Here is a 27,258-nt window from a genome sequence, read left to right as displayed (position 1 = left end):
TAGAGGACTGATTGTATCTTTGAAAATATAAGGTGATGAATAATAATCTTTGATGTTAAGATGAAACTGAGGTGAAAATGTACTCATAGCAACCATTAGCAAATTGTCACATTTGTAGGCGTTAGAAATAAGGTGGTGATAACAATAATATTGGCCTAGTTTCTCTGCTCACAGCCTTGGCATACCGTATCACATCCAATGCTGTTTCAGTGTCATTCTGGAATCTAGAGACGATTTAAATTAGAGATATGAGCAGATACACACTGCTGTGTATAAAATAGGTAACAACAAGATGCTACTGTAGAGCACAGGGAACTATACTCAACATCCTGTAATAAACCATCATGGAAAACAATATGAACAAGAATATGCATGTATATGTATAACTGAATCACTTTGCTGTCCACCAGAAACTAACACAACATTGTAAATCAACTATACTTCGGTTTTTAAAAAACTCATAAATGAGAGGTGCGCTGCTGACTGTGCCACAATTAATTAACTCTCTGGCCTTGGCTGCAAGGCCATGTTGCTGTCCCACCTGGAGCATCTCTGCTCACCGTGGTCCTACCCAAGCAGCAGTATTCACTAAGGCCACTGCTGAAAGAGCTTTTGTAGAGGTTAGACTTTCCATTTTCACTCATGCTGTCTTCATTAGGTATTCTGTCTTCAACTATTTTCCCCATAGGTTTTTCTTATAATGTGTGATAATTCGTATAACGTACGGTATAATGTATGTTCAGGAAATCGTACGTAAGGAACTGAAATGTGATTAAAATTCTTTTTGTTAAACTTCAGAAAATATTAACACATACTTGTATTGCTTCAAAATGTAGAATTAAATATTCTATGATATAAACCAAGACTTCAGAAAGCTGAAACTTTGTTGATAAGAAAATAATATGGGACTTCCCTGGTGGTCCAGTGGGTAAGGCTCCATGCTCCCAATGCAGGGGGCCCAGGTTCAATCCGTGGTCAGGTAACTAGATCCTGCGTGCGTGCCGCAACTAGGAGTTTGCATGCCGCACCTAAGAAGTCCACACGCGGCAGCGAAGATCCCTCATGCCGCCACTAAGACCCAGAGCAGCCAAAACAAACAAATATATGTGTTCTTAAAAAAATTTTTTAAATAATACAATTTATTCTTTAAACATTGATATAAACTAAATGATAGAAAAAGTATAGATCCTTCTATAAGCTGCACTCATGTGTTAAGTATCTCTTACAAAGAGGCAGATTAGGTTGTAGTTATGACTCTGGAGCTGGAATTCCTGGCTCTGTTCTTGATTCCACAATTACCAGCAACATGATCTTGGAGAAATAGTTTCTTTTTACCTATATGTTTGGAGAATAGTAAAAGTCAGTGACTCACTTCATAGGACTGTTGAAGGGTTAAACAAGTCAATGCATGTGAAGCACTTAGAGCAGAGTTCCTGGCACGTTGTCAGTATTTGATGTTGGCTCTCTGTTATTAGGTTCAGCGTTTTATATTTTCATCGTTCATTTATTTATTTTAATCTGTATTTGCCTATTCTTCAAAATAAGATGTCTTTATTGTCTTTGAAAATCATGTGGACTGTGAGTTATTTGAAGTTGGTAAACTTTATGTCTTCTACAAAATTAATAGTTTTATAGTAAAGCGTTTGTAAGCGTTTACTATTTTATCTGGAAAACCGCGTTTATGATGTTCAAAATGGATATAGTTGATACTTAATTGTACTCATTCTTAGTGTGCTTAAGCAGTTAGTAAATTCTGGGTACATATGTCAAGTGAGGCCAATATGATACATAGTACATGATCATTGAGATGATCATTACAAAAGCATATAGAATAGCCTAGAAAGGATAGCGCATCTATACTTGAGATAGCTCAGCAGAAGAGACCATTTTGAAACTTGTGACTCTTGATTCAGACTAAACATTTGTTTTTAATCACAGAACCATAACAGGCCTTGGAGTCTCTTTCCAGAATTAAAAACAAATTCTAAAAAATTTAAGAGATTGGGTCATTGCATTTATTTAACATTTTTTCAGCACCAGAGAGTCGCTACAGATTTGCAGCTATGAATAAAGACAGTAGCATTCTTAGACTTCCTTCCTTCTCTTCATTCCTGTTATACCTGGTTCCTTCAGACGTTCCTGAGCTAATTTTACGTTTGCCTCATTCTTTCTTGATCTTGATTACTTGACATTTGGTCTGTGCTGCACTCAGCGGTGTTGAGGAATGGGAAGAAAGACTGTGTCACCTACAGGCATGTAGGGTCTTTCACACCTTTGGTGATGTATAGTTGGAGGGTGGACACTGGGGTCATCAAAGTAATTATTAATGTTTTGTTTGCATAGTTATCAGGTTACCTTTGATTTGGGATTCACTTTTTCACAAAGACTGTCTAATAAGAGAGAAGTGGTTCAGTCTTCTTGGCATTAATAAGTCTACACCTGTTCTTTGGGGGAAGGAATTGTTCAGAATTAATTGTCACCCTTAAGCTCTTAGCTTAAGCCATTCTCTTTGAAAAATGGAGTGAAAACAGATACTGCCTTTTTCTTATTCTACGATGTTTCAAATGCCGTACGACAGGTAATCAGAATTATTGATAGTCATTAATCCTAACTACAAATTCCAGCAGTGATAAAAATCACTCATATTTTGTTGAAGTAATTCTTTTCTGTAGTGCCTAGTGCACGACTGTTTGTTAACATTGAATACATGTAACTTAGTTATGGAAAGTTAATATGAGAAAAAACAATATTTCGAACTAGACTTGTTTTTATTTCTTTTGGGCACAAAAGATTTCCTTAAGAAAGTTGGTCTGTCTGTCTGTCTATACATCTATCTATTTATTTGGGGTCTGTTTTAAGGCCACAGAAAGTGAGGCTGGTGAGATGGACCTGAGTGGGTTACCGGAGACAGCAGTGGACTCTGAAGATGATGATGACGAAGAGGACATCGAGAGAGCCTCGGACCCTCTGATGAGCAGGGACATCGTGCGAGACTGCCTGGAGAAAGACCCCATCGACAGGACAGACGATGACATCGGTAAGTCTGGGCGAGAAAACGAATCTCATAGCAATTTAAAGAATTCAGAGGTAAGACTGTGTAATACAACGGAGCCCAAGAATAGTAGGCTCTGAAAGGTCATTAATGTATCAGTCAGTGTTCCTTGGCATTTGTTGTTGAAAACATTTTTGAAACAATTAATTTTACTCAGGCCATAGCTTCAGGAGACTACAGCTAATAAAAGTTGCTAATAAAACCCTTCCACACGAGTCGTTCCTTAGCTTACTCTCGGACAAAAAAAATAAATATAGTCTTCCAAACATCATTACTTCTATTAATCGTCTTGCGCGCACTATTTCTAGGAAGCTCGAGTTTTTCTTTGTGTGAACATCAGTCGGGTGGTGGTCGGGAAAACCGTCATGCAAATGACTTTTCTTCTTCTCTGGTTCCGTAGGAAGGTGAGCCTCAGGGGAAGAAGAGAGCAGAATGTCAAGTGAGCCCCGCGTGAACCTGGGGGTTGAGGCTTTAAGTGCGCCCTCAGGTTAAGAGTCTAAGTGGCTTTGTGTCCACTTTTTCCTTCCCCGGGGTCGCCTTTACCCGGCTTTGCCGTCAGAGCAACAGTTGACTGTGCAATGGTGCTGTAGCGTTCATGCCTGCCTGATGGGCCCTGCTCCTTCCTTAGATGCCGGGGGCAGTGAGAGCAGCTTCCTCTGAGAGCATCTCTGCCCCGTAGGTCTGGAATCTGATTGTCTGCTCTTCCACACCGTCGGCTCTTTTTGGGCCAATATGTATTTGAAAGAAATTCAAGGAACTGGGTCTAGTGGGATTAGATATAGGACAGTATGGGCATCATCGTATGTGAGTGGCCGGTTGCTTGTGTTTTAAGGGAGCCAGTATCATGTATGAGGAGGCCCTTGTACCGTTTAAGCACTGCACGTATGCTAGGGAATTAAAGATGGAAAACCAGAACCTTGGATTAGGTATCTAAAATATAACTAAAGCCATTGATAGGAATCGCTAGCTCTTTAGAGATGACTGCTGTGTGGAGTGAGCATTCGGTCATCGGCGGATGTGACTGAGCGCCTTGTGTGGACTGAGGGTTTCCTAGGTCCTGGCAGACCAGTGGGAACCAAACAGGGAGCCCTGGTCCTGCTGGGGTCTGAGGAATAAAGTGGGGGAGATATTTCGGGGAGTGCAGCGAACAGGGGGCTGTTGTAGGAAGGAAGGACTGTCAACACCCTTTTAGAAGTTCAGACTCGAAGGAGGTGGTGGGAAGCCAGCCGTGCCTGCACCCCCAGCACAGAAGTGCCTCTGCCGTCACCCTTCTGGGGGCATTAACCTCTAGATTTCTGTTGGAGGAAAGGACGTAGCTGCTTCTCACATGCCCATCCCTGTCCCTCCTCAGGTTAGCCCACCCCCTCCTCCACCTGGTCCACTCCCTGGTCCTGATGTGCTCTTAGTCACAGGTCTTCTGAGGCTTCCGCAGCATGAAGTGAAGTGGTCCTGTTGCATCCCTGAAGACGTAGGGTTTAGCTTCCTCCAGACTGATACCACACGTTCATCTGATTTCCACTGTCCAAAATTTATTCCACTCCCTTATTCTCTTTGTCCTTGCCCGCTTCTTTTTCATTTTTAAAAAACTTTTTATTGGAGTATATTTGACTTACAATGTTGCATTAGTTTCATGTGCACAGCAAAGTGAATCAGTTACACATACACGTATGTTCATTCTTTTTCAGATTCTTTTCCCGTATAGGCCATTACAGAGTACTGAGTAGAGTTCCCTGTGCTATACAGCAGGGCCTTATTTGTTATCCATTTTATATACAGTAGTGTGTGTGTGTGTGTGTGTGTGTGTGTGTGTGTGTCAATCCCAGTCTCCCAATTTATCCCTCCCTCCTATGTTTCCCCTTCGGCAACCATACGTTTGACTTCAAGATCCTACTTCTTTTTCAAAATCGCTTTATTGTAAAGAGAGAATGAAATTGGAAGTGTGTTTGGTTTCCCATCTTAAGAATCCTTGCTCATAGGGTTTTTAAAAAATTAGATTGAACACTGCTTATGAACAGATTGACATGGAGGTTATCCTTTTTTGAGTATGCTCATGTTAGTATCGTTATGGAAGAAAATTACGATTATGCAAATACATGTAGCATGTTATTCTTGGAAATTTAAGACTTTCACTTCATATCTGAGAAGTTTTCTCTCTCAAAATTTCTAGAAAGCAAGAGCTATGCTGATTCCTACAAATGAACACCACACTATTTTTTTTTTTTAGTGTGCTTGTTGATATAATCTCTGGATGAATTACTTACAGTTGAATACTGCCAATACGCTTGTAAACAGTGATAACTCAGATGCATGCTCCTATCAAATATATTTTTATTTAAAATAGTAAATCATTATCACGAAAGATAAGGTCTAGGGACTTCCTAATGGTGCAGTGGTTAAGAATCCGCCTGCCAATGCAGGGGACATGGGTTCGAGCCCTGGTCTGGGAAGATCCCACATGCCACGGAGGAACTAAGCCCGTGCGCCACGACTACTGAGCCCGCACTCTAGAGCCCGCAAGCCACAACTACTGAGCCTGCATGCCACAACTACGGAAGCCCATGCGCCTAGAGCCCATGCTCCGCAACAAGAGAAGCCACCACAATGAGAAGCCCACACACCGCAATGAAGAGTAGTCCCCGCTCGCCGCAACTAGAGAAAGCCCGTGCACAACAACGAAGACCCAACGCAGCCAAAAATAAATAACTAAATTTTTAAAAATTGCTAATATTTAATCATGTTTTTAAAACTGCAGGAATTCCCTTTGGGTTCCCACAGATTCTTGGGTATACCTTTGTTTCAGTACTTTGAAGAAAGGGACATTATTGATTTTTGCGCTTCAACTCGTAACTCTGTAGGTACTCAGTTATTGAATGGTTCCAAATTTAATATTTTTGGTTTTGAGGCCTTCACACATTAAGGTAGAGAACTACTTTGATCCCTTTCAAAGAATTCCTTTTTTTTTCCCCACTTGATGTACCACACACACATACAAATCCACAGGTTTTTAAAAAAAATCTTAATATTAATTATTTCTTATATAAAATTAAACCAAAGCAATAAGATAAGAATTTTCTGAATTGACTAAAGCTTCTGGTGTCTGTAAGTTGATTATTTAACTTTTCTTTGTGTTACATTGACTAGAAAAAAGTTTTTTTGAATGTCTAATATTTTTCATAAACAGGAATATTTCTTCCCTAACAAAGTAAGATAGATCACATTAATGTATTATCCAGACAGATTCTTCCAAGCCGTGTAGAATAAAGCTGTCCTGTTTCTCCCTTCCACACTGCTTCTCTCCATACGTCCTGGGAACTATCTCAGTGCTCATTCCACGCTCTGAATTCTTGGCTGACATAATCCCTGTAACTCTATGCTTCCTGGGGCATCATCAGGGTTTATGTTGAGCTGCTGTAGTCAAATGCTTCCATTTTATATTTATTATTTTTTTAAAGATTGGTGATATAAATTCTTTATTTTTTTTAATTGCTGTAGTCCTCCAGTGTAATACACGATAGAATACAAGCTATCACAAAACCAGTGATACCATTATTGAGTTTTTGAGAGTTTTAAAAATACTTGGATGTTGTCTGGTTAAGTGTTTGTTTATTTTTAATTTTTCAACTGAGCCTGGAGAATTATATACATTTACTATTATTCTATCTTCTCTGTCTCCTTTATTATTTATCCTTATATGTGATACACAGATATTTTCTGTTCTGTTGTATCTTTTAATGTTAATCATTACTCACATATCACAAATTGATTTCATGACCCACTAATGGAGTAGGAAACTGCGAGAAAGCAAGACAACTGTCCGTGCAAGCACTTCAAATCATTGCTGCAAGTATTAGTGAATACGTTTTATACTTCATATTCATATGCTTCATATTCTCCTATCGTGTGTGGTGGTAATTTGACTTTTATTACTGTCTAAACGTGTTAAATTTAGAACATTTCTGACAATTTCTGGTCTCGTATTTTTCTTAAGAGCGTGCATCTCTTCTTGTCCAAGGAAATTTAGCTCTTACTAGGAGAGGAAAAAAATGAAATGGTGTTCTAATACCTATAGCTAGTATTTTAATACCTTACAGTGAGGGGTGTGGGGTGTGACAGCCGAAGAGAACAGAGGCTGGTAACAGCAAAACTAACGGGGGTGTGCCAGCCAGAGGACCACGATTTGTTCATTTGCCTTTACATTTCATGTCAAAAAGCCAGTGCATTTGTAAAACACTGAGTCCCACCTCCCGCAGATAGTAGGTATGGGTCATCTCTTGCGGTGCTATTCAGAATTGCCTTATAGCTGCCCTCAGGCATAAACATATTTTATGACGGGACACCAACACACCTTCTCATTCCAGAAATGAAAGTTTCACTCAACAGAACTTATTCTTTCTGTAACTGATGTACTTTGATACTCTCGCTCCTGCTCTTTTAAAAATGCTGGTTGCAACAGTAAATTGATGTCCTGACGCATCGGTCTGGGTCAAGTTGAAGAACGCTGTCTTGTTGGACAGAATCCCTGGGTACCACGTATCACTGTTATTCTTTCTGATTACCAGAGCCACCCCCGTAATGAAAAGTCTTGTACAGGAGGGATGACGTAGGGTCTAAGCAGAACAGACGTTACCAAGCTGGACCAGAAAACACCACCTAGTCTGACCTTGTGGAAAAGTCATGTTTTCACAGAACATATCTTTATATTATACATTGTTTTTGCAATTAACAGACTGTATCCAACAACATAAAACTTGTCACTAAATCCTAATAGACAGCAGGAATGAGCACAGGGACAGTATCATTATGTGCAGACAAGAAAAATGTAGTAGAATTTTTACTTAGCCAAAAGTTTGAACGATACCATGAATATAATAATAATGGTAATAACAGCAGTTCTCATGTATTGCATATCTACTCTCTGCTGAGGACTTTATCATCTTCATTCCTTTTGATCCTCAGAACTGTCCAGTAAGGTGGGTATTATTCTTTTCCAAATGAGAGAAACACGCCTTAAGGAAATGAATCATCTTCCCCAAAGTAATTCAGCTAGTAAGTGTTCACAGGCTGACACACGCCCTGTGGTCTTTATCACCACCTGTGATGTCCAGCCTGAGCATGGAGACACTCAGTCCTGAATCGTGTCACTGCCACTTCCTAATTATATGCCTTTGAGCCACACGGTTTCCTCCCTGTGAAATGAAAAAGAAACCATGCATCTCTTACAGCCATGGTGAGGAGTGAGGAAAGAACTTAGTAAGGAGTTCTTACCAAGAAGAAGCTGTTTGTCCACAGCATTGCCCATAGGAAGAGTGAGCAAACTGTGTTTTCGTCCATCTGTGGGATCAGAGATAATATATCCATTTTCATTCGCCTTTATCATATAATGTTGTAAACTTGTTAATGGATTACTTTTTATGGATTTTTCTGACCCACAGAAGGATATTCCCTGGTTTCTAAATCCTGGAGTATCTTTAGAGTGAAGGTGGTTGTTTCTGCTGTGTGTTTGGGGCATCCACTCGCCCCAGAGGCACCGGAATGGACCTACTGACTTTCTAGAGAATTGTCAGAGCTCTGTTTCATTTCGGCGTATCATTTCATCCCTTAATAAGCCTTAATAAGATCACAGCTCATTTTCAATAGAAATTCCCCATTTGAAGTTTATTAATTTCTTCATTCCCACTGGAATTTGAACTGCACTGTGTCCTGTTGCTCCTGAATCAACAAGGAAATGTCACCATTTCCACAGTGACAGAATTCTTCGTGTACCTGCAAGAAATTCAGCGTGTGCTGAAGATAATTTAAAGTCTTTGTGCTGTTCACCAGGCAGAATTGTAGGACATTTAAAAAGAAAGAGGCATAGAGCATTCTTTCTGAATGCTTGTTTGGGGAAATAGTTGTCATTTTTTCACACGCCTTCTGCTTTTCAGAACAACTCCTTGAATTCATGCACCAGCTGCCGGCTTTTGCCAACATGACCATGTCGGTGAGGCGGGAGCTCTGTGCTGTGATGGTGTTTGCAGTGGTGGAAAGAGCCGGGACCATCGTGTTAAACAACGGTGAAGAGGTTAGGAAATATTTCTGCCACTTATAACGTCTCTATGTGAGCCTCGCTCGATGCAGCAAACGAACAAAAACCCCATTCTTCTTCTTTCCTCCTTACAAACCATGGGGAGCAATAAGTTTGGATCATTCGGGAATTATGATGCACTCGTTGTGTCAGAGTCTTCCAAGTTCATTATTTTATTTTCTATTATTTGCGGTATTCCAGATGATACTGGTAGAAACATTTTTGACATTTTAACTTTTCAGATTTTGCAACTTAAACGTTCATAATAGTATGCCTCTTGTCAGAACACAATGCTGTTCTTATCAAGGCTGTGGTGATCATTTTATCTTGTTTACATGTGTTTTGGGGAACAGAAGACACTTTTTCCCTAGTGTCGTTTAAGAGAGGAAGAGCTAGAGTCATTAGGAGAGCGGAGTGCCGTGCAGGCACCTGGAAACCCGCGGGTCCATGGCTGTACTTTAGTTCTCGTTCTGTGAACTTGGCCAACGGTCAGCTGTACTTGGGTTATTTGTTCCCTCTTTAAAAAATAAAAGATGTAAATCATTTTTAGGGACCGTTCCAGCATTTACAGCTTCACGATCATGATGTTATATTTTCTGCTTTGTCTTCATTTTTTGGAACTAGCTGGACTCCTGGTCAGTGATTCTGAATGGTTCTGTGGAAGTGACTTACCCAGATGGAAAAGCAGAAATACTATGTATGGGAAATAGTTTCGGTGTCTCTCCTACTATGGACAAGGAATACATGAAAGGAGTGATGAGGACAAAGGTGGATGACTGCCAGGTATAAACTGTCATTATTCTATGCTTAATATAAAGAACTTACGTATGCAGTTGAGGTAAGATTTTTCAGCCTGTATAAACAGGTCATCTTTTAGATTTATAAAGAAGATTTTAAAGTAGAACTATGACTTTTAGTGTTATCACACTCCAGGAAATTAAAAATAAATCTCCCCTAAAGTTACTTGGACTCCACAGAGCTAAGCATTCTGTAAATGTGTTCTATTAAAAAACAGGTGTTCTATAAATACAGTATTTTTAATTTCCATCAATAATAATTTACAGTCTAGTCAACAAAAAATATGGAAGTAAAAATGCCCATGATGAAAAGAAATTATATGTAGGTTAGTAAAGATGCTGTGATACAGTTACACAGTATTTTTATTTAAATACATGGAAGATATGGAATTGATTTTAGAAGTCATGAAAATTAATCATGGTATGAATCAGTAGAAACACTTGATAGTAAAGAAATGATTGCTAATAAAAAGAACAATGTCAGTATTGCTGTTATGTTAATATTCATTATTTAAAAGCATTTAATAAAAGACTAGAGAGAATGTTGAGACCAAATGTGAAATTTAATTAGATCGATCTAACAGGTAACCTCTATATTAGTGTAAAAAAAAATTTAAGGTGCTTTTATCATTATTAAGTATTTATAATTTAGGTCTTAAAAAATTGTCCTTGAAAGATAAAATATTTTAATATAAATAAACCAAAAGAGTTGACTTAGGCTAATTAATGTTAAGTGGTCCTTGTATTTGTTCGTCTACAGTCTAAAATACGTCATCTGAATATAGTTTATGCTAAAAGAACATCATTGAATTTTTATAATGTCTGATAAATATAAAATAGTGCTCATTTAAATTTTCATTTCAAGCGTTTTACTTACTAAAAAGAAAAATGACCATGGCTATAAATAAAATCATCTTACTTAGAGAATAATTTTGCTAAATAATTCCTCCAGTGAGCACCATAGAGGAAAAAAAAGGCTATAAATTCAGTTTTTGAGTATGTAATGCCAGAAGAGCTTTCTTAATATAGCCAGCTCTCAATTATTTGGCAAAATAGAGGAAAACAGAATGGTACATAAATCTCAAAGTCTATATTTGGCCTCAAAATGTTAAAAGGGGTCATATGTGATATTTCAGCTTCAGAATTATATTCCAAAAAAAATAAAGCCAAACTGAGTCAAAACGAACTGGAAAATTGTTAAAGGTTTCTCTGTCCTATTATTGCTTCGCAGTCTCTCCTTGGGCCCTTCTGCAAGTCAAGATCACTAGAGCATCTGGGTCCGTTTCTGTCCTTAAAGGGCGAGTAAAAGCGATTTTATTTCTGAGGATTCAGCTACTACACTAGCGCCTCATAATTGGCCAACCCCTTTTGTTAGAAATTTTGTAATCTTGGGACTGAAGTGATATAGGAGGCATAGAAATGTCTCAGAATAATTGATAAAAATATTATGACTTAATATTCCAAGAGTGCTGAAGTAATGTCAGATGTAGCAGGTAACATTAAATATTTATCTGGGAGTCCTGGGAAAGGAGGAGGAGAGGTAGATGTAAGGAAGAGAGTTCATCTCTCTGCCGGATGAGGAATCAGCGGAAACTCCAGAGTGACAGTCATCAAGGTAGACGCCAAGAGAAAACGCTAATTGAAAACGAAAACTCTGATTGAGGTAGTATTAGGCTCCTGTGGTTCCTGATACGAGACTCCCGGATGTACAAAGAGGGTCAAGGGTGCAGCGTCTGCCAGACAGAGTCCTTCTCACCCTGCAGGCCTCTCCACACGTTGTAAAAGGAACGTGAAATCAGGGGTTCAAGAATCACCCTTGTGATTCCCACCCATCTCAGGCCCGGCGTTCCCCCCCTCCATATTAGAACAGGCATGGAGAATGAATTTAGATATTTTAATGCAAATGCTTGTTTGCATTAAATTATATAGCATTTTAGCGTATTTCTGCTAAAATGTCATTTATTTGTCAGGAAGTGCGCGTGCCACATCCTCCTCTTGTTGGGAGAACTAAACAGTGAGAATCACATTTTTGTCCATAACGTGATCTCCACAAGGGTGTCATTGTACTGAGCACATTGTAGGCAATCAAAGGTTACTGAATGAAATGAAAGAAAGTGGTGTTTCCTTTACCAAGAGGAAGCAACCTTGGCTAGGTTTGGCCCTCATTTCCTTACAGTTCAGTGGGTTCCCAAAATACATCTTGGGTAGTGTATAGAGTCGAGCCCAAGTTCAGCCTGAGGACACAGCATGAGTGGATTCAGTTTGACATTTATTTCTGTCTGTTTGGGTCCCGTGATGTGCTCAGTGCTCAGCACTGTGCTTTGCCCTGCTCCCTTCTGTGTGCCTCTCTTCCCATTCTCTTTTTCTTTTTCTCTCTTTTTTTTTGGGGGGGGGGTGGGGCACACCACTCGGCATGTGGGATCTTAGTTCCCCAACCAGGGATTGAACCTGCGCCCCCTGCAGTGGAAGCACGGAGTCTTAATCACTGGACCACCAGGGAAGTCCCCTCCTCTACCCATTCTTGTCCCCTGTTGGGTTTGAAGGACAAGGGCAGGGCCAGGCATAGATGTCCTTTGGTACCAGGTGATTGGTTTCCCATTCCCCATCCACGCCTTTTCCTTTTCTTTTTCCCTCTGCCTGTCCCTCTTTTTCTTTCCCACTCTTCTACTTCTGTCTCCCCTTCCTCTCTCCACCACCTACATCTAGGGCCTGCCAGTGACACCCAGGCATGGCCTCGCCCTGCCCTGCACCCTTCAGCGGGGAGGGAACACTTGGATGCCTGTGTGAACAATTAGGTATGAACTCCCTTGCAGATGCAAAGTACCAGTTTAAACACATCTAATGTCTTAAGGTAAATCTGTTAGACTCATGTTTTCTTGAGAGCATGAGAGGAGTGATGCTTTGAATTTTAGCAGTAGTTTTGGAGGAGAAAGCAATTGCATGGATATAGTGAAAGCTGACTGTTTTGTATGTTGATAAAAGTTTAACTTTACTTCATTCTTTTATCATTTTTAATATTTTTTGCTAAATAAAAGTTGTGAGGTCATGTGCCCAAAAGAAAATTATCCTGGGACGTAAGAAATGAAATGAAATCATTGCCCTTTTATAGATGAAATCTTGCTTGAATTTTTCTTTCATATCAGAGTGCCAAGATCATACAGGACTTTCACCTGTGAACACCTGTCTGAAAGTATAAAACCTCACTAAAACAATTATGTGTATAACTCACAAATTTTCAACTGGTTTCATCATCCCAATTAAAAATTATATTTTTCCTATAAATTTCATGTTATACCTAAAAACTTCTTAAAGCAAAAATAAATTTGCTAATAAAAAATAAATGTTTTCTTGTAAAATTTATTTCTTTTGAGATATCAGTTCTGTATGGCCATATTAGAAATTCAGTTTGGGCGTCTTTCTTTTTTCCTTTTTGGATGGTATTTCAGTTTCTGCAGAAGAAATGCCAAGGATGTCTGTCTAGACACTAAGAATTTCAAATCAAACTTAATTCTAATTTCTTTAAGTCCTTAGTCAAGAAGATTAATTTTAGTACATTTCTCTTCAGAAAGCATTTTCTTTTTATCTCTCTACTTACTTGTTTTAACTCAGGGATACATTTCTTTTTTAGGAGATAAATGATAGAATTATGTTCTCTAAAAATGAGTATAAGAAAGAACACCTAAAATTATTTGGAGACCTGGGGAACAATTTTGCTACCCTGTAAAAAGAAAAAAGTTTAAAATATTTTTGAGGCAAGAAACTAAGGACCATAGATTTTAAACATACACACACCTGTGGTCAGTGTTAAGGATATGAGTGTGTAGGGGTTTTTTTGCCATTAAAAAAATTTTATTAAACTATCCATAATTGCTTACAACAAAAGCCTATGCTTTTCGAATTTTAACTTTTTGATGCTAAACTCTTAATAGAAAAATTAGTGAGATGATATCAATCAACTTGATGGAAGAAACTTAATATCATAGTATGCTCATTCTTGAGTGTGAACTGCTGCTGCTACTTCTGTAAAAAAGCTTTACTGATTATGCAGAAAGTATGGAAAATATAGAAAAGTATATTAAACAATGAAAGTCACTTGTAAATGGCATTGCTCAGAAATAATCATTATTAGCCTTTTGTGATGCCAAGATTCTGATATGCATGTATAATTTTTTTAAATTAGCAAGCATGTACTTATGAGACATTGGTTACATTAGCATGCCGAATGCACAGCTGTTTCCTCATCTGTACAGCGGGGATAATAGTAGTACCTTCCTCGTGGGCTGGTTGGGAGGATAAAGTGAGAAAATTCCTATAAAGCTACTGCAATATGATAATAATAATAATGTCATCATTGTCATTAAAATCATTATTACAATATTTGGTTTCAAATTTTTTTAAAAAAATTAATGTATTATCATGAATATTAAGCCGGAAGTCTAAACGTCCTATAAAAATATGATTTTAGATGCCTATAGCATCTTTTATCTTACGTACATTATAATTTAACCATTCCCTCTTTTCATCTTTTCACCTTAAAGGAGAAAAAGAAATGTCCATCCTTTCTTCATTCCTAACAGATTTTTAAAATGAGAATAAATTATTCAAAATTCAGAGAAAACAATAATTTTTATTTACGAATCTACTGTTGCTTTCTCACTGGCCTCTGGCTAATCTGTGTAACAAGTGATTTCTAGAGTTCATTCATAACTTTCTTTAAAACTACTAAGAAATGTAATTAAATGGTTTGCCCTGAGCCCTGAAATTTTTTATTTTTGGGGTCGTGGAGGAGTAATTGCTTCATGTGCATATTTTTGTTAACTTTTTCTTTAAAAGAGCAAGGATTAACCTTCATACCAGTTATGAGGAATAATAATTTGAGCTTAACAAGTATGTGGCTTGTTTTGTGGACCTTTTTTGAACAGACTTTCTAAAATGATTTCTTTTATCAATTATAATTAGCAAATTTGTTATATCTACTGCTTGGGTATCTTTGAATTTTGATATCTTTTATTAAGATCATCTTTATTTTTAAATTGCTGCTCTGAAATTCTTCAAATTTTTAAAGCCCACTAAATGATAATTATGTTTTAATATCTATTTTTTAAATAATAAAATTTACTGAGCACATACTGTATACCTAGCACAGTTCAGGAGTTTTACCTGGATTATCTCACTCAGCCTCCACAAGGATCCTATGAGGCTGGTGCTCTTAGGACCATCTCGCCTTTTCAGATGGTAAAATGAGGCCCACCGAGTGATTGTCCCAGGATCCCACAGTGAGAGGTAGTAAAGCTGGGGTTTGAATCAGTTCGCCTGACCCTAGAAGCCACAGGCAGGAAGGGTTGGGGCAGGTAAGAGAATTTCTTCTGACAAGCAATTTTATGGTGATTTTACTAGCACGCTCGGATTTCCTAAGCACCAGAGAGTCCCAGGTTTGTACCTGCCCACTGATAGTATAGCAGAAAATCACAGTCTAAAACAAGTCGTCACTTAGCTCAGTCCCATGGATTCAGGTTGCACATTGCAAGTCTTAAACTAGAAAGACCACCCAGCAGCTACCCTGATGGAGTGGATTACAATCCATTATTAACATCATCCTATTCTGAATTCTTTTCATATTCTTACTTTCTGCTAGGGCCGTAATTCTAACAGATACTTAAACGACCACGTATAGACTCTTCAGAGCTTTTTTGCTTCTCTGCCCACAGTTGTGTGTGCTCTTTTTTTTTTTTTTAATTTTTATTGGAGTATACTTGATTTACAATGTTGTGTTAGTTTACAGTGTCCAGCAAAGTGATTCAGTTATACATGTACATATAGCCAATCTTTTCTTTTTTCTCTTTACTATCTATCCTGAGAGTCCACTCTCCTCCCCCAGTGTTTTCTAAGTGTCACAGGTTGGGGGGTGGGAGTGGTGAGAAAGAACTATTCTAATTTTATCTTCTGATATTTTTCATTGTTAGGATTTTTAATATAAACTACATATAAATATTCTAAAAATGAAACTTTTCTTGACCGAGGAGGAAATACATTAAAAAGTAGAGAAGTCCGATTAAGGTTCATTACTGCCCTCATTTAGAAAGTATGGGAGAGACATGGGAAAATGTCAGTGTTAAATAATTAAAACACTGAATCATTAGCGCTGCTATAGGTCTCTCGCAAGCACTTTATCATTAGCATGTGACTTACATTTTATTCCAGTTTGTCTGCATAGCCCAGCAAGATTACTGCCGTATCCTCAACCAAGTAGAAAAGAACATGCAAAAAGTTGAAGAGGAAGGAGAGATCGTCATGGTGAAGGAACACCGAGAGCTCGATCGAACGGGAACAAGGAAGGGGCACATCGTCATCAAGGTGAGACAAACACGCCTCTGCCCCATGGCAGGAGGGTTTAGGTAGTACCCGTTAGGACGGTGTAAGATGCCCCCACTCCGTTTTTAGGCCTAACTTCTCTTAAATGTTAGCAATTGTAAAAAATCTTTATCTTTCCTGAAGAACAGCAGCCTTAGTCATTATTGTGTATGTTACCGTCCAGTTCATCTTAGGCTGAAGGTTTGAAATCAAGGTACCATATAGATGCCATTCATGCGGGATGCTGGTGACGCCTTTGATGTGTTGCAGGGCACCTCAGAAAGATTAACGATGCATTTGGTGGAAGAGCATTCGGTGGTGGATCCGACGTTTATAGAGGACTTCCTGTTGACCTATAGGACTTTCCTCTGCAGCCCGATGGAAGTGGGCAAAAAGTTGTTGGAGTGGTTTAATGACCCGAGCCTCAGGGATAAGGTTGGAAGTTGCGTTTTAGTTTCCTTTCAACTATGAAACATTCAGATACAAAGTTAAAGAGACTTTAATATATATTTGTCATGCCACTTATGTTCAAAATATTTTGATGGGATAAGAGAATGTACTTCTTAAGCCAAAAGAAAAAAACAAGGTGATACACATAGCCGTTCTTGTTATAGGTTTCTAAGTTCAGCCCTAGAATTTTTTTTTGTTGTAAAGCCTTGCCTCTTGGGCTTGCAGTTTATTTATTTGTTTGTTAACTTATTGGGCCGCGCCATGTGGCATGTGGGATCTCAGTTCCCCGACCCGGGATCAGACCCACGCCCCCTGCATTGGAAGTGTGGAGTCTTAACCAGGGAAGTCCCTAGAAATTTTTTTCTTTTTAACGCCAAGGCCGATACATAGGCCAGCAAATGTTTCAGCAGGTATTCTGTGAGAATCCTTCCCTATGTGGATGTATTTTTGATGTATTTGTGGGAGGAGGTGAGTTCTGTGTCCTTCTCCTCCGCCATCTTGATTCCCTTCCCCCCAGCAAATGTTTATAAACTTTAGTTTCGTTGCAAATTCTGTTAAAACACAGCCCTCAATCACCTGGGTTCCATGGGAATCTGCATCCTCTGGTTCAGTGGACGGCCAGTGTACACCACATAAAAGTTACAGTTTTTCAGTTGGCACCCGAGCAGCATCCCCTCAGAACCATCGCGGGCAGGTAGGCCCCAGGCATGTAATTCTGAACAAACCCTCTTCAGCAGCTCTTGAGTCAAGCTCTTTTTCAAGGCCAGAGTGGGTGATAAAGTACCTAGTCTTGTGAGGTTTGAGAGTTACTCATGGCCTGTACTCATTTCTCCTTCCACGTGACGGCCTGGTTTCCATGAGGCCGACTTGGGAGAGTCAGGGCGTACAAATCCAGAACTGGGCACTAGCAGCAAAGGACCTCCAGCTCCAGGGCTTCCCTGGTGGCGCAGTGGTTGAGAGTCCGTCTGCCGATGCAGGGGACACGGGTTCGTGCCCCGGTCCGGGAAGATCCCACATGCCACGGAGCGGCTGGGCCCGTGAGCCATGGCCGCTGAGCCTGCGCGTCCGGAGCCTGTGCTCCGCAACGGGAGAGGCCACAACAGTGAGAGGCCCACGTACTGCAAAAAAAAAAAAACAAAAAGAAGGCCTCCAGCTCCAGTGCTGGCCCTTCCGCTGACTCACCCACGGCCCTAGAGCAATCGTTTGGACAGTAATGCTCTTCATCTCATAATCCGAGGGTCACAGGCATGGAAGACCTCAGCCGAGGTCCTTAGCCTTAGCATTGCCTCTGCCGTTTACGTCTGTGTCATCTCACCCTCCTGCTACTCATCTCTTTACAATGTAAAACAGTAATCAGCCTCCTTTTGGGGTTGCTGTGAAGGTGAATAGCCGTGTAGGGCCTGGCTCCCAGCAGTCTCTTAGTGCATCTTAAAGCTGTTGTGATGGTAGTTGGTAGTATTCAGTTTATGATTTATGAATCTCATTTTTCTAACCTGGAATATGGCTAGTAGACTTCTAAGTTGGCTTCTCAGCTACAAACTTTTAATTTTATGAAAAGGTCAGGTGTTAAGGATATAGTTTCAGGGGAGATGGTCATCTGGGTTTCCTAAACTTGAAAAATGGGCATTAGTGGAAATAAATGACAAAAATTAATATAAATATCAAGAGTTGACTCCTGAGTGATTAGTCAGGTTATATACTATAATTTGTCACAGCATACTAACTATAAGCAGTATTTTAACTGCAGTTTGAAGATTAACTGTATACTGTCTACTCTGTTTCTTTACTGCTAGAATGGCATGCTTAATTTTCCCACTTTAAGAGGTTAGTTAATGCTTGAAAACAATGCTATGGAAAATTTCTTTGATCTTGTTATTCAAGATATAGAACATTAAACTCATATAAAATAAAACAGGTACTTTTATATTTAAAGTTGCAGTTATACTCACTTCATATAGTAAAATTTTACTGAGAATTAGATGTTGTTATAAATATTAAGGATGCCCTTAGAACATAACAGGTAAAGTTGTCATCCTCATGGAACTTATAGTCTAATGAAGGTCACACAGTTCTTGCTGGTACAAAGCTAATATTCCACAGCTGTGAGTGTGTGTATTGTTCTGTATAAAGCTCAGTGTAGGCCTCAGTGAAAACATGTGTGCAGGGTAAGAAAAGGCTACTCATTTTCCCTGCACAATTGTAGATGTTAAAGTTTCTGTCTTCTTTTGTATTAGTTTGATTTTATTATAGTTTTTGTTGTGACCTATATCAAATATATTTTGAGATGAAGCAAGATAAAAGTTAGTTACCATGCTTCACAGAATCAAAACCCTTCTCGGTCAAACAGCGTAAAGTCCACATTCAAAGTATTACTGTATATTTTTAGAAGGTCATCCTCTTATGAATGAAATCTGAGAGTTTTATTGTTACCTTTCTTGCTCATTGTTATTAGGTAAATTGTTTGTTGGATAACTTTTTTGAAATGACTTTAATCGTAAATTTTTAGCACTAGAAAGAAGAAAACCTATTAAAAATAATTGATTTTGCAGGTTACACGGGTAGTATTATTGTGGGTGAATAATCACTTCAATGACTTCGAAGGGGATCCTGCGATGACTCGATTTCTAGAAGAATTTGAAAATAATCTGGAAAGAGAGGTAATATTGGGGATTTTTAAAAAATAAACCATCAGCTTTAAGTTCATTTGATTCAGCCCATCTTTGAAACCACTCTTTTTGAACTCTTGTAGAAAATGGGTGGACATCTAAGGCTGTTAAATATTGCTTGTGCTGCTAAAGCAAAAAGAAGATTGATGACACTCACAAAACCATCCCGAGAAGCTCCCTTGCCTTTCATCTTGCTTGGAGGCTCAGAGAAAGGATTTGGAATCTTTGTTGACAGTGTAGATTCAGGTAGCAAAGCAACCGAGGCAGGCTTGAAACGAGGGGACCAGGTATGGTATTTCTGAATGCAAACATAAGGGTAAATACTGGTGTCTTTTTCTCCTTCAGTCAATTGGGGAACTGAAATTAATCTTATAACTTTATTTTTAGATATTAGAAGTAAATGGTCAAAACTTTGAAAACATTCAGCTGTCAAAAGCTATGGAAATTCTTAGAAATAACACACACTTATCTATCACTGTGAAAACCAATTTATTTGGTAAGTGGTTTACATTTTTGCATACTTTCATTTTTCTCCTTTTTTTTTTGGTCTTTTTTTTTTAGCATTTAGGTCTTAATCATGAAAAAAGTCATGTTTATCATTCAAACATCATAAGAATTGAAAATTTATAGTAAAATGCATAGATACAGAATGAATTATGTAAGTGTATAATTAGATCTGAATCAAAATCTACTTACTTGAGGACCATAACATTATTTTTATCGATGTTTTTATTGATAAATATTTCAAATATCTATACATTTAAAGAGTGTACTATTTTAACTTAATCTGAGTAGAAGTGACAGAAGACATACAAAAACAGATTCTTGGTGTCATTTGTTCATTGGAGTAGTGTTTTTCTACAAGATTACCATTTTGATAGCTGAAGTCTGTACTTAGATAATATTTCCAAGTTCTACAATCGCCTTTGAATTGTTCAGATTTCTTATAATGGGCGTTTTGCGGTGTTTGTTTCCTTTTTAGTATTTAAAGAACTTCTAACAAGATTGTCAGAAGAGAAGAGAAATGGTGCCCCTCACCTCCCTAAAATTGGAGACATCAAAAAGGCCAGTCGCTACTCCATTCCAGATCTCGCTGTAGATGTAGAACAGGTGATAGGACTTGAAAAAGTAAATAAGAAAAGTAAAGCCAACACTGTTGGGGGAAGGAACAAGCTAAAAAAGATACTGGACAAGACTCGGATTAGTATCTTGCCACAAAAACCATATAAGTAAGTGTCTGTATAAGTTTTCTGTACATTATGTTATTGTGTTAAAATGACATGCAAAGGTGGTGATGTAGCTGGTGTTTGCACATGAGTGTAAAAAATGTTTTCAAGCTTTGATGGCTGAGCTATCTTAGAAGCGATATTGAACAATTAAGTTTGTTTTAATCCCATTTTTGCCACTTACTTGCCCACTCCGATCTTCATTGAAATATTTTGTTTCTCATTTGGACTTTTAAAAGGCAAGAATATGTGTTTGCTCCTGTCTCCGCCATGGTGTGGCGTCATTTCTGCTCCTGTTTCTTTGTTTCTGGGTGTCTTCTCCACCATCAGCATCCGCTGTGTGCCAGTCAGGTCATGGCTGCTCCCAGTTGGTTCCGTTCACGCTTGCCATTCTCTTGTTTCCTCTCTCTCCTGTTTTCAGTTATTTAACTGTTGCCAAGACATCACCAACCAAGCACAGAACTCCTTTCCTTCCTCCCAGTGGGCTCTGCAGTCAGAATGTCAGGTGTATTCTTGAATCTCTTCTTAGCTGTTTACTTACGCCAGGAGCTCATACCAGACAAAGTTGCAGGTGTCGCACTTTTTTAGCTTTGCTTGTCTGCTTGCTTTTGTCTTCATTTTAGCTCCTTCTGGGTCTGTGCGTGTTCTATAAAACCCAGTTACCATCACCCAAAAATTCTTTAAAGTATTAAATTACACAGGGGCCCCAAATTCATTTATTATTGATTCCTCAAACTACAGAGGTGTAAGAGATAACCTGAAAACATAAAGATTATTTTCTTTCTTTGATAATCTAATGGGTCCTACAGAGGAGCAGCACATGTAAGCATTCAGGAGTGTATCGAGCATTTTTTTTTAATTCCACTTCAGATAAAATTTTCATCCAAAGATTAGAGAGATATGGTCTAGGATGTGCTGTTGATGGGTCGAGTGTCAAACTTGTGTTTTCCCCATTAAACTATAATGATTGGTGGTTTCATATCAGCTAGAAAAGACTGCTACAGCAGAGTCCTGAGGATAAGCAGTGAGTAAGATGGCTTTATTTATAGACTCGAGAGCATGATTATACCAAGTAAGTTTCTAAGAGACAGTGGATTAGGCCTGCTGGCATTATAGAAAATAGGAATCGATTTTTTAAGTGACCCTTCTTGATGAAAAGCTCATTTTTAAGAGATAAGAAAAGTTACTTCAGTTACTTTAACGTAGAATTATTAGCAGGACGGTAACAAAAAAAATCTTAGAGTCAGTTGACCATGAGTTAAATATGAACCTTTAAAACAATCTAACACAAGTCAGCATGACCCTGCCGAGTATTAATAGAAACGTGACATGTCAGAGCTGGGACGTAATCCATCCCCGGTACAGGGTGCTGGCGAAGGACCCAGGATGAGAATACTATGTATAATGTTATTCTGTGTATTTAGAAAGATATTCAAAAGAGAAAAGAAAAAAGGATAATAATTAGACATGATGATTTTTAAAGCACTGAGGAAACATCTTAAATTTGCCTTGAAGAACATAGATGACTCATTTAAATCTTTTTGTGAAATATTAAATATTATTATGAAAATTATTTGAAATAATCCATATATGTAATGTAATTGAAATGAAAAGAATAGTTATATTTAAAAGAAGGCTCAGTAAACTGTAGGATCTATTATATTGGTATGATAGACTTTATTTAATACTAGTTACTACTAAAACTTTTCTCTCCTAGAAATAAGCATATGTTTAGAAAGATTTTTTTTTTTGACAAAGCTACCAAAGTAGTCAAGCAGATGAATCTTCTAGTACGTTCTATTTTTTAATTTTTAAATTTGTTTTTTATTTTTTGGCTGCGCTGGTCTTCATTGCGGCATGTGGGCTCTTCGTTGCAGGCTTCTCTTTAATTGTGGCATGTGGGCTCTCTAGTTGTGGCACGCGGGCTCAGTAGTTGCGGTGCACGGGCTCTAGAGCACGCAGGCTCAGTAGCTGTGGCACGCGGGCTCAGTAGTTGCGGTGCGCAGGCTCTAGAGCACGCGGGCTCAGTAGTTGTGGCACACGGGCTTCTCTCTAGCTGTGGCATGAAGGTTTAGTTGCCCCGCGGCACGTGGTATCTTAGTTCCCCGACCAGGGATCGAACCCACATCCCCTGCATTGGAAGGTGGATTCTTAACCACTGGACCATCAGGGAAGTCCCAGATGAATCTTCCAGATATACTGTTTTTTTTTTCTCTCTCTCAAACATTATCAGTATCACAGAAGCTAAGATGTTGGATGGTGGCAGCCTGACAAGGACAGGCCCGGAAGAGTGATGTGACTATGGGGTGGGTGGGCAGGAGGCTGGTAAAGCTCGGGTCTGTTTGTCGGGTAAGTGGAGAAAGACTGCAGAGAATAAACCAACAGACTACATATAAAGTTAACCAAGGTCAAAATATCTCAGTAGCAGTGAGAGAGTTCTAGAGGTCCAGCAACAAGCGAATGTGCTCGGAGGTGGACCTTTCTGAACTAAGCCTTTAATATAAAGTAGTTTCAGTCCAAGAGTAACCCTGCATCTGTGGACGGCAGAGATACAGCTGATAGTAGAGCGTTAGATCATCATGCTTGGTATTGAAACGTTGCTGAGAAACAGCTCGGAAGAAGGCTGCTCGTTGGGGGTTGCCTCGAGTGCGCCAGGATTGATAGCATCTGTGCCAGCAAAGGCCCAGTTGGCTCTGTCTTTGGTCTGAGTCCATAGCAGTTGTCTCATGTACGTATGACATCTAATATTTTTGGCAGTAAAGCCTGGTTTATATGGATGAAAAATAAAATTCCGCTAAAAATGTGAAGGTTTTATTTAATGTTGCATAGCACATGAATCCTTTTTGTCTGTAGATACATGCCTCTATGCACTTAAATGGAAATTTAATTTTGTTGTGGACTTACCTTTGAATCTTTTTTTAACTGTTAATTGCAATAGATTTGATTTACAGTGTTGCGTTAGTTTCAGGTGTACGGCAAAGTGATTCCGTTTTATATATACCTACTTTTTAGATTCTTTTCCCATGTAGGTTATTACGAGATATTGAGTATAGTTCCTCAGGCTAAGCAGCCTTGTTGGTTATCTGTTTTATATATAGTAGTGTGTATATGTTAATCCCAAACTCCTAATGTATCCCTCCCCACCTTCCTCTCTAGTTACTGTAAGTTTGTTTTCTATGTCTGTGAGGCTATTTCTGTTTTGTAAATAAGTTCATTTGTACCATTTTTTAATATTCCACATGTAAGCGATATCATAGATAATTCGTTGTTCTCTGTCTGACTTACTTCACTTAGTATGGTAATCTCTAGGTCCATCCCTGTTGATTCAAATGGCATTGTTTCATTCCTTTTTGTGGCTGAGTAATATTCCATTGTGTTTATATACCACGTCTTCTTTATCCATTCATCTGTTGATGGACACTTAGGTCGCTTCCACAACTGGCTATTGTAAAAAGTGCTGCTGTGAACATTGAGGTGCGTGTATCTTTTCAAATTAGTGTTTTCTCCAGATATATGCCCAGGAGTGGGATCGCTGGATCATATTTACCTATGAAGTTTGAAGAATTTACACTGAAATCATCTTTGGTCTTGTGCTTGCTTATTTGCCTCTGTAATTTCCATTTCCCTCCCAAATAAAGAGGAAGAATGCTGCTAGATTTTGGTAGTTATTTTGATCAAGCTGTCATGTCCGAAAGCCTAATGGATGCTAAGTGTCTTAATTACGGCACCTTGGTTGGTATCCCAACCTTAGTATGATCTTCTTTCTCCTTGTTCAAGGTATTTATAGAGATTTATAGAGATTGGTCAGAGCTTGTGTTCTACTTCTTTCGTGTTTGTTTGTGCTTATCGTTTCATTCTGATGTTTTGTTTTGGAAACAGTTGGCCCTTCAAATCTAGAAATAATGTTATGTATTATTAAACCATGTTTCAAGAGTTGTCCCCAGGCTTTTATAAATGGAAATGAGTTTGTAGCTATCCATAGTAAGTAGTATTTCTCTGGGAGCTTAAACGTAGAACTAGAAATTTTGAGTAGTAAGTTCAAAGTGAAAGTGAGTCATTGGGTTTCCATTGCCTCTTTTTTGATGCCAAGAAATGTCACCATGCACCACTGCTTTTTCAGGCTCTGTATAATTAAGAAATAATGTCTGTGTCAAGCTTTCTTTACATTTGACTCCATCATGATCTCATTTATTTCTCTGAAACACTGGAGAATGAAGTTGGGACAGTTTGGATGTTTTTTTTCTCTATTCATTTTTTTACTCAATTTCTTCATTTCTTTAAGATTATAAAACAACTTACCCTTCTGAGGCAGAAGTCATCATTTGAGTGACTGAATGCCTTTTTAAAAATGTGCTTTTTCTTAAATCTATTTCCATGACTAACTAGGGCTTATCTTTTCTGAATATATGTCTGTACTCAGAAACTACTAATATTTGTTATGATTTGTCTTAAGCTAAAAAGGCAAAGGTTTTAGAGAAACATGCTACGCAGTTAAGAACATGAGTTGGATACACTTAAGCAGTAGTTGCTTTTGCAAGTTCCAACCGAATTTATTAATGATAGTTGTACGTTAACTGCGGGTTTTCTGAAATACGGTTTATTCATTGTCCGTGCACACTATCTATTGATGAGTCATAACTTTTTACCTTTCCTCTTGGTTCAGTGACATCGGGATCGGTCAGTCTCAGGATGACAGCATAGTCGGATTAAGGCAGACCAAGCACATCCCGACCGCGCTGCCCGTCAGTGGAACGTTATCGTCCAGTAACCCTGATTTACTGCAGTCCCATCATCGCATCTTAGACTTCAGTGCTACTCCTGGTAAGCGTGGCCCACACTGCTTTTGTTTTCTCGTCTCTTTTTCCCCTGACATAACGGTAATGCTGTGTGTATCTCTCCTGGCGTGGCATGGACTCTATCAGATGCTAAAAGTCAGGATAAAATGTAAATTTCCAACAGCTGGAACCAGTTCATCTTTATTCTGCAGACCAATCTGATATGCCCACGTGCAAATGAATCTCTCTGAACTCGCATTCTTTTTCCTAAAATGAAGTTAGCACGTACCATGCAGGTATCACCAGGTCATGTCAAATAAAGAGTCCAGAGGCATATTTTCAGTCAGCTTCCTGGGCTCTTCAGTGTAATAAAGATGCCAGCCTGACCACCCTGCATGCTGCCCTTGGGACCTGATGTGTTTGCCTTTGTCTGTGGGTAATGTGACTATCTTTAGGCAGACGTGTTCATGCAGCGTGCCTGTATGTTGACTAAGTGAATCTTTGCAGGAGGGTTGAAGTAAGGGAGAGATGACAGTTTAGCATTATCTTCTCTGAGGAGACGCTTTCAGGTGGCATTCCTTGATTGTATTGCCAGGTCCTGAAATCCTTTCTCCTGGCTCTTCTTTCCCCCAGACTTGCCAGATCAAGTGCTAAGGGTGTTCAAGGCTGACCAGCAAAGCAGATACATCATGATCAGTAAGGACACCACGGCGAAGGAGGTGGTCATTCAGGCCATCCGGGAGTTTGCTGTCACCACCACCCCAGATCAGTACTCACTCTGTGAGGTCTCTGTCACACCAGAGGGAGTGATCAAACAAAGACGACTTCCGGATCAGCTTTCCAAACTCGCCGACAGAATACAGCTGAGTGGAAGGTAGACGTCATCTATCCTGTTGGATTTCTTTACCCCGTCCTTAAACCCACACCAGAGTCTGGTGAACGCTTTCTAAGGGTTTTTAAAATAAGTTGCAGATTAAAAGCAAGATTTTCCCCATTGACCAAGCATTGCCGTATCCAAGGAAATGCACACGGTAGACTGTGGACCCCTCGCAAGGATCTCTTAGGAGCTCGTGCAAAACGAGGGCGCTGTGCCCTGACGGTTGTCACTGCCGGCCAGCGCTCACGCTCCCATAAGGACGCGCAGGAGGGCACCTCCCTTCTCCTGGCAGACGCACCTTCACAAACACATCTTCCACTAGTATCCTCTGTGTCGCCCGCTCCTGCCTACCGGACTTTTCCAGGAGCTGCGTTTGTTTACGCGGAGATGTCTGTGACAGTGTGGCTGGCTGAAACTGCCTGTTATTGTTCATGACACTATGAAAAACCCTTCTTAACTCTGGAACCAAAGCTCATTTGCCTCAGAGTGTGGTCTGCTGCTGCTTGGTCTTCAGAGCGCTTCTGTCACACAGTGCTCGTAGGAAAGTATTGTATGGGGTCTTGTCAGCCTCTTGCATGGCGTTTCCATTGATAAAATGTAATTGATAGCCTCAAATCACAAATGAGGGAAAGTTGAAAAAGTAGTTCGGTTTTGGCTCTCGTATAATGACTAGAGTCGGCACTTACTGAAAATTGTTTTCGTGAGTCACGTTTTTTCTTTTTTTCTTGCCATACGGAGTGTTTCATTGTATTCTTGACTTCTTCGTGTTATGCATCTAAACCTGGTTAAATTCATTCAGAGCTGCGTTCTTGCTGTCAACTATAACTTCCTTTGTCTTCTTCACTTTCACTTTATTTCCAGCCCTGACACTAGTGGGTAGGGTTGTTTTAGGAGGCCCATTGTCTCGTTATCATTTGAATATGCATTGACCTATGTGTAATCTTGGTGGAGTTCTCCAAATCTCACTGAGGTGCAGAGTCATGATTCACAGTCAGTATAC

At 39.2% G+C, this 27,258-nt stretch overlaps 1 protein-coding gene across 11 annotated transcripts in view; it reads left to right on the top strand.

Moving 5' to 3' along the window:
* RAPGEF2 (Rap guanine nucleotide exchange factor 2) overlaps positions 1-27,258 on the top strand; it is a 243,974-nt gene that overhangs the window by 195,872 nt on the left and 20,844 nt on the right. For all 11 annotated transcript variants that reach the window (XM_070045623.1, XM_030865726.3, XM_030865725.3 and 8 more), the window contains 11 exons: positions 2,860-3,037; positions 8,977-9,113; positions 9,741-9,899; positions 16,115-16,267; positions 16,535-16,699; positions 19,264-19,371; positions 19,464-19,667; positions 19,768-19,876; positions 20,363-20,609; positions 25,270-25,427; positions 26,015-26,255. In XM_070045623.1, the coding sequence (XP_069901724.1) occupies positions 2,860-3,037; positions 8,977-9,113; positions 9,741-9,899; positions 16,115-16,267; positions 16,535-16,699; positions 19,264-19,371; positions 19,464-19,667; positions 19,768-19,876; positions 20,363-20,609; positions 25,270-25,427; positions 26,015-26,255 (1,859 nt within the window). The remainder of the gene's footprint in view (positions 1-2,859; positions 3,038-8,976; positions 9,114-9,740; positions 9,900-16,114; positions 16,268-16,534; positions 16,700-19,263; positions 19,372-19,463; positions 19,668-19,767; positions 19,877-20,362; positions 20,610-25,269; positions 25,428-26,014; positions 26,256-27,258) is intronic.

Source organism: Globicephala melas, chromosome 5 (assembly GCF_963455315.2).
Source record: "Globicephala melas chromosome 5, mGloMel1.2, whole genome shotgun sequence".
Lineage (NCBI taxonomy): Eukaryota > Metazoa > Chordata > Mammalia > Artiodactyla > Delphinidae > Globicephala > Globicephala melas.
This window is presented reverse-complemented; position numbering and strand designations above follow the sequence as displayed.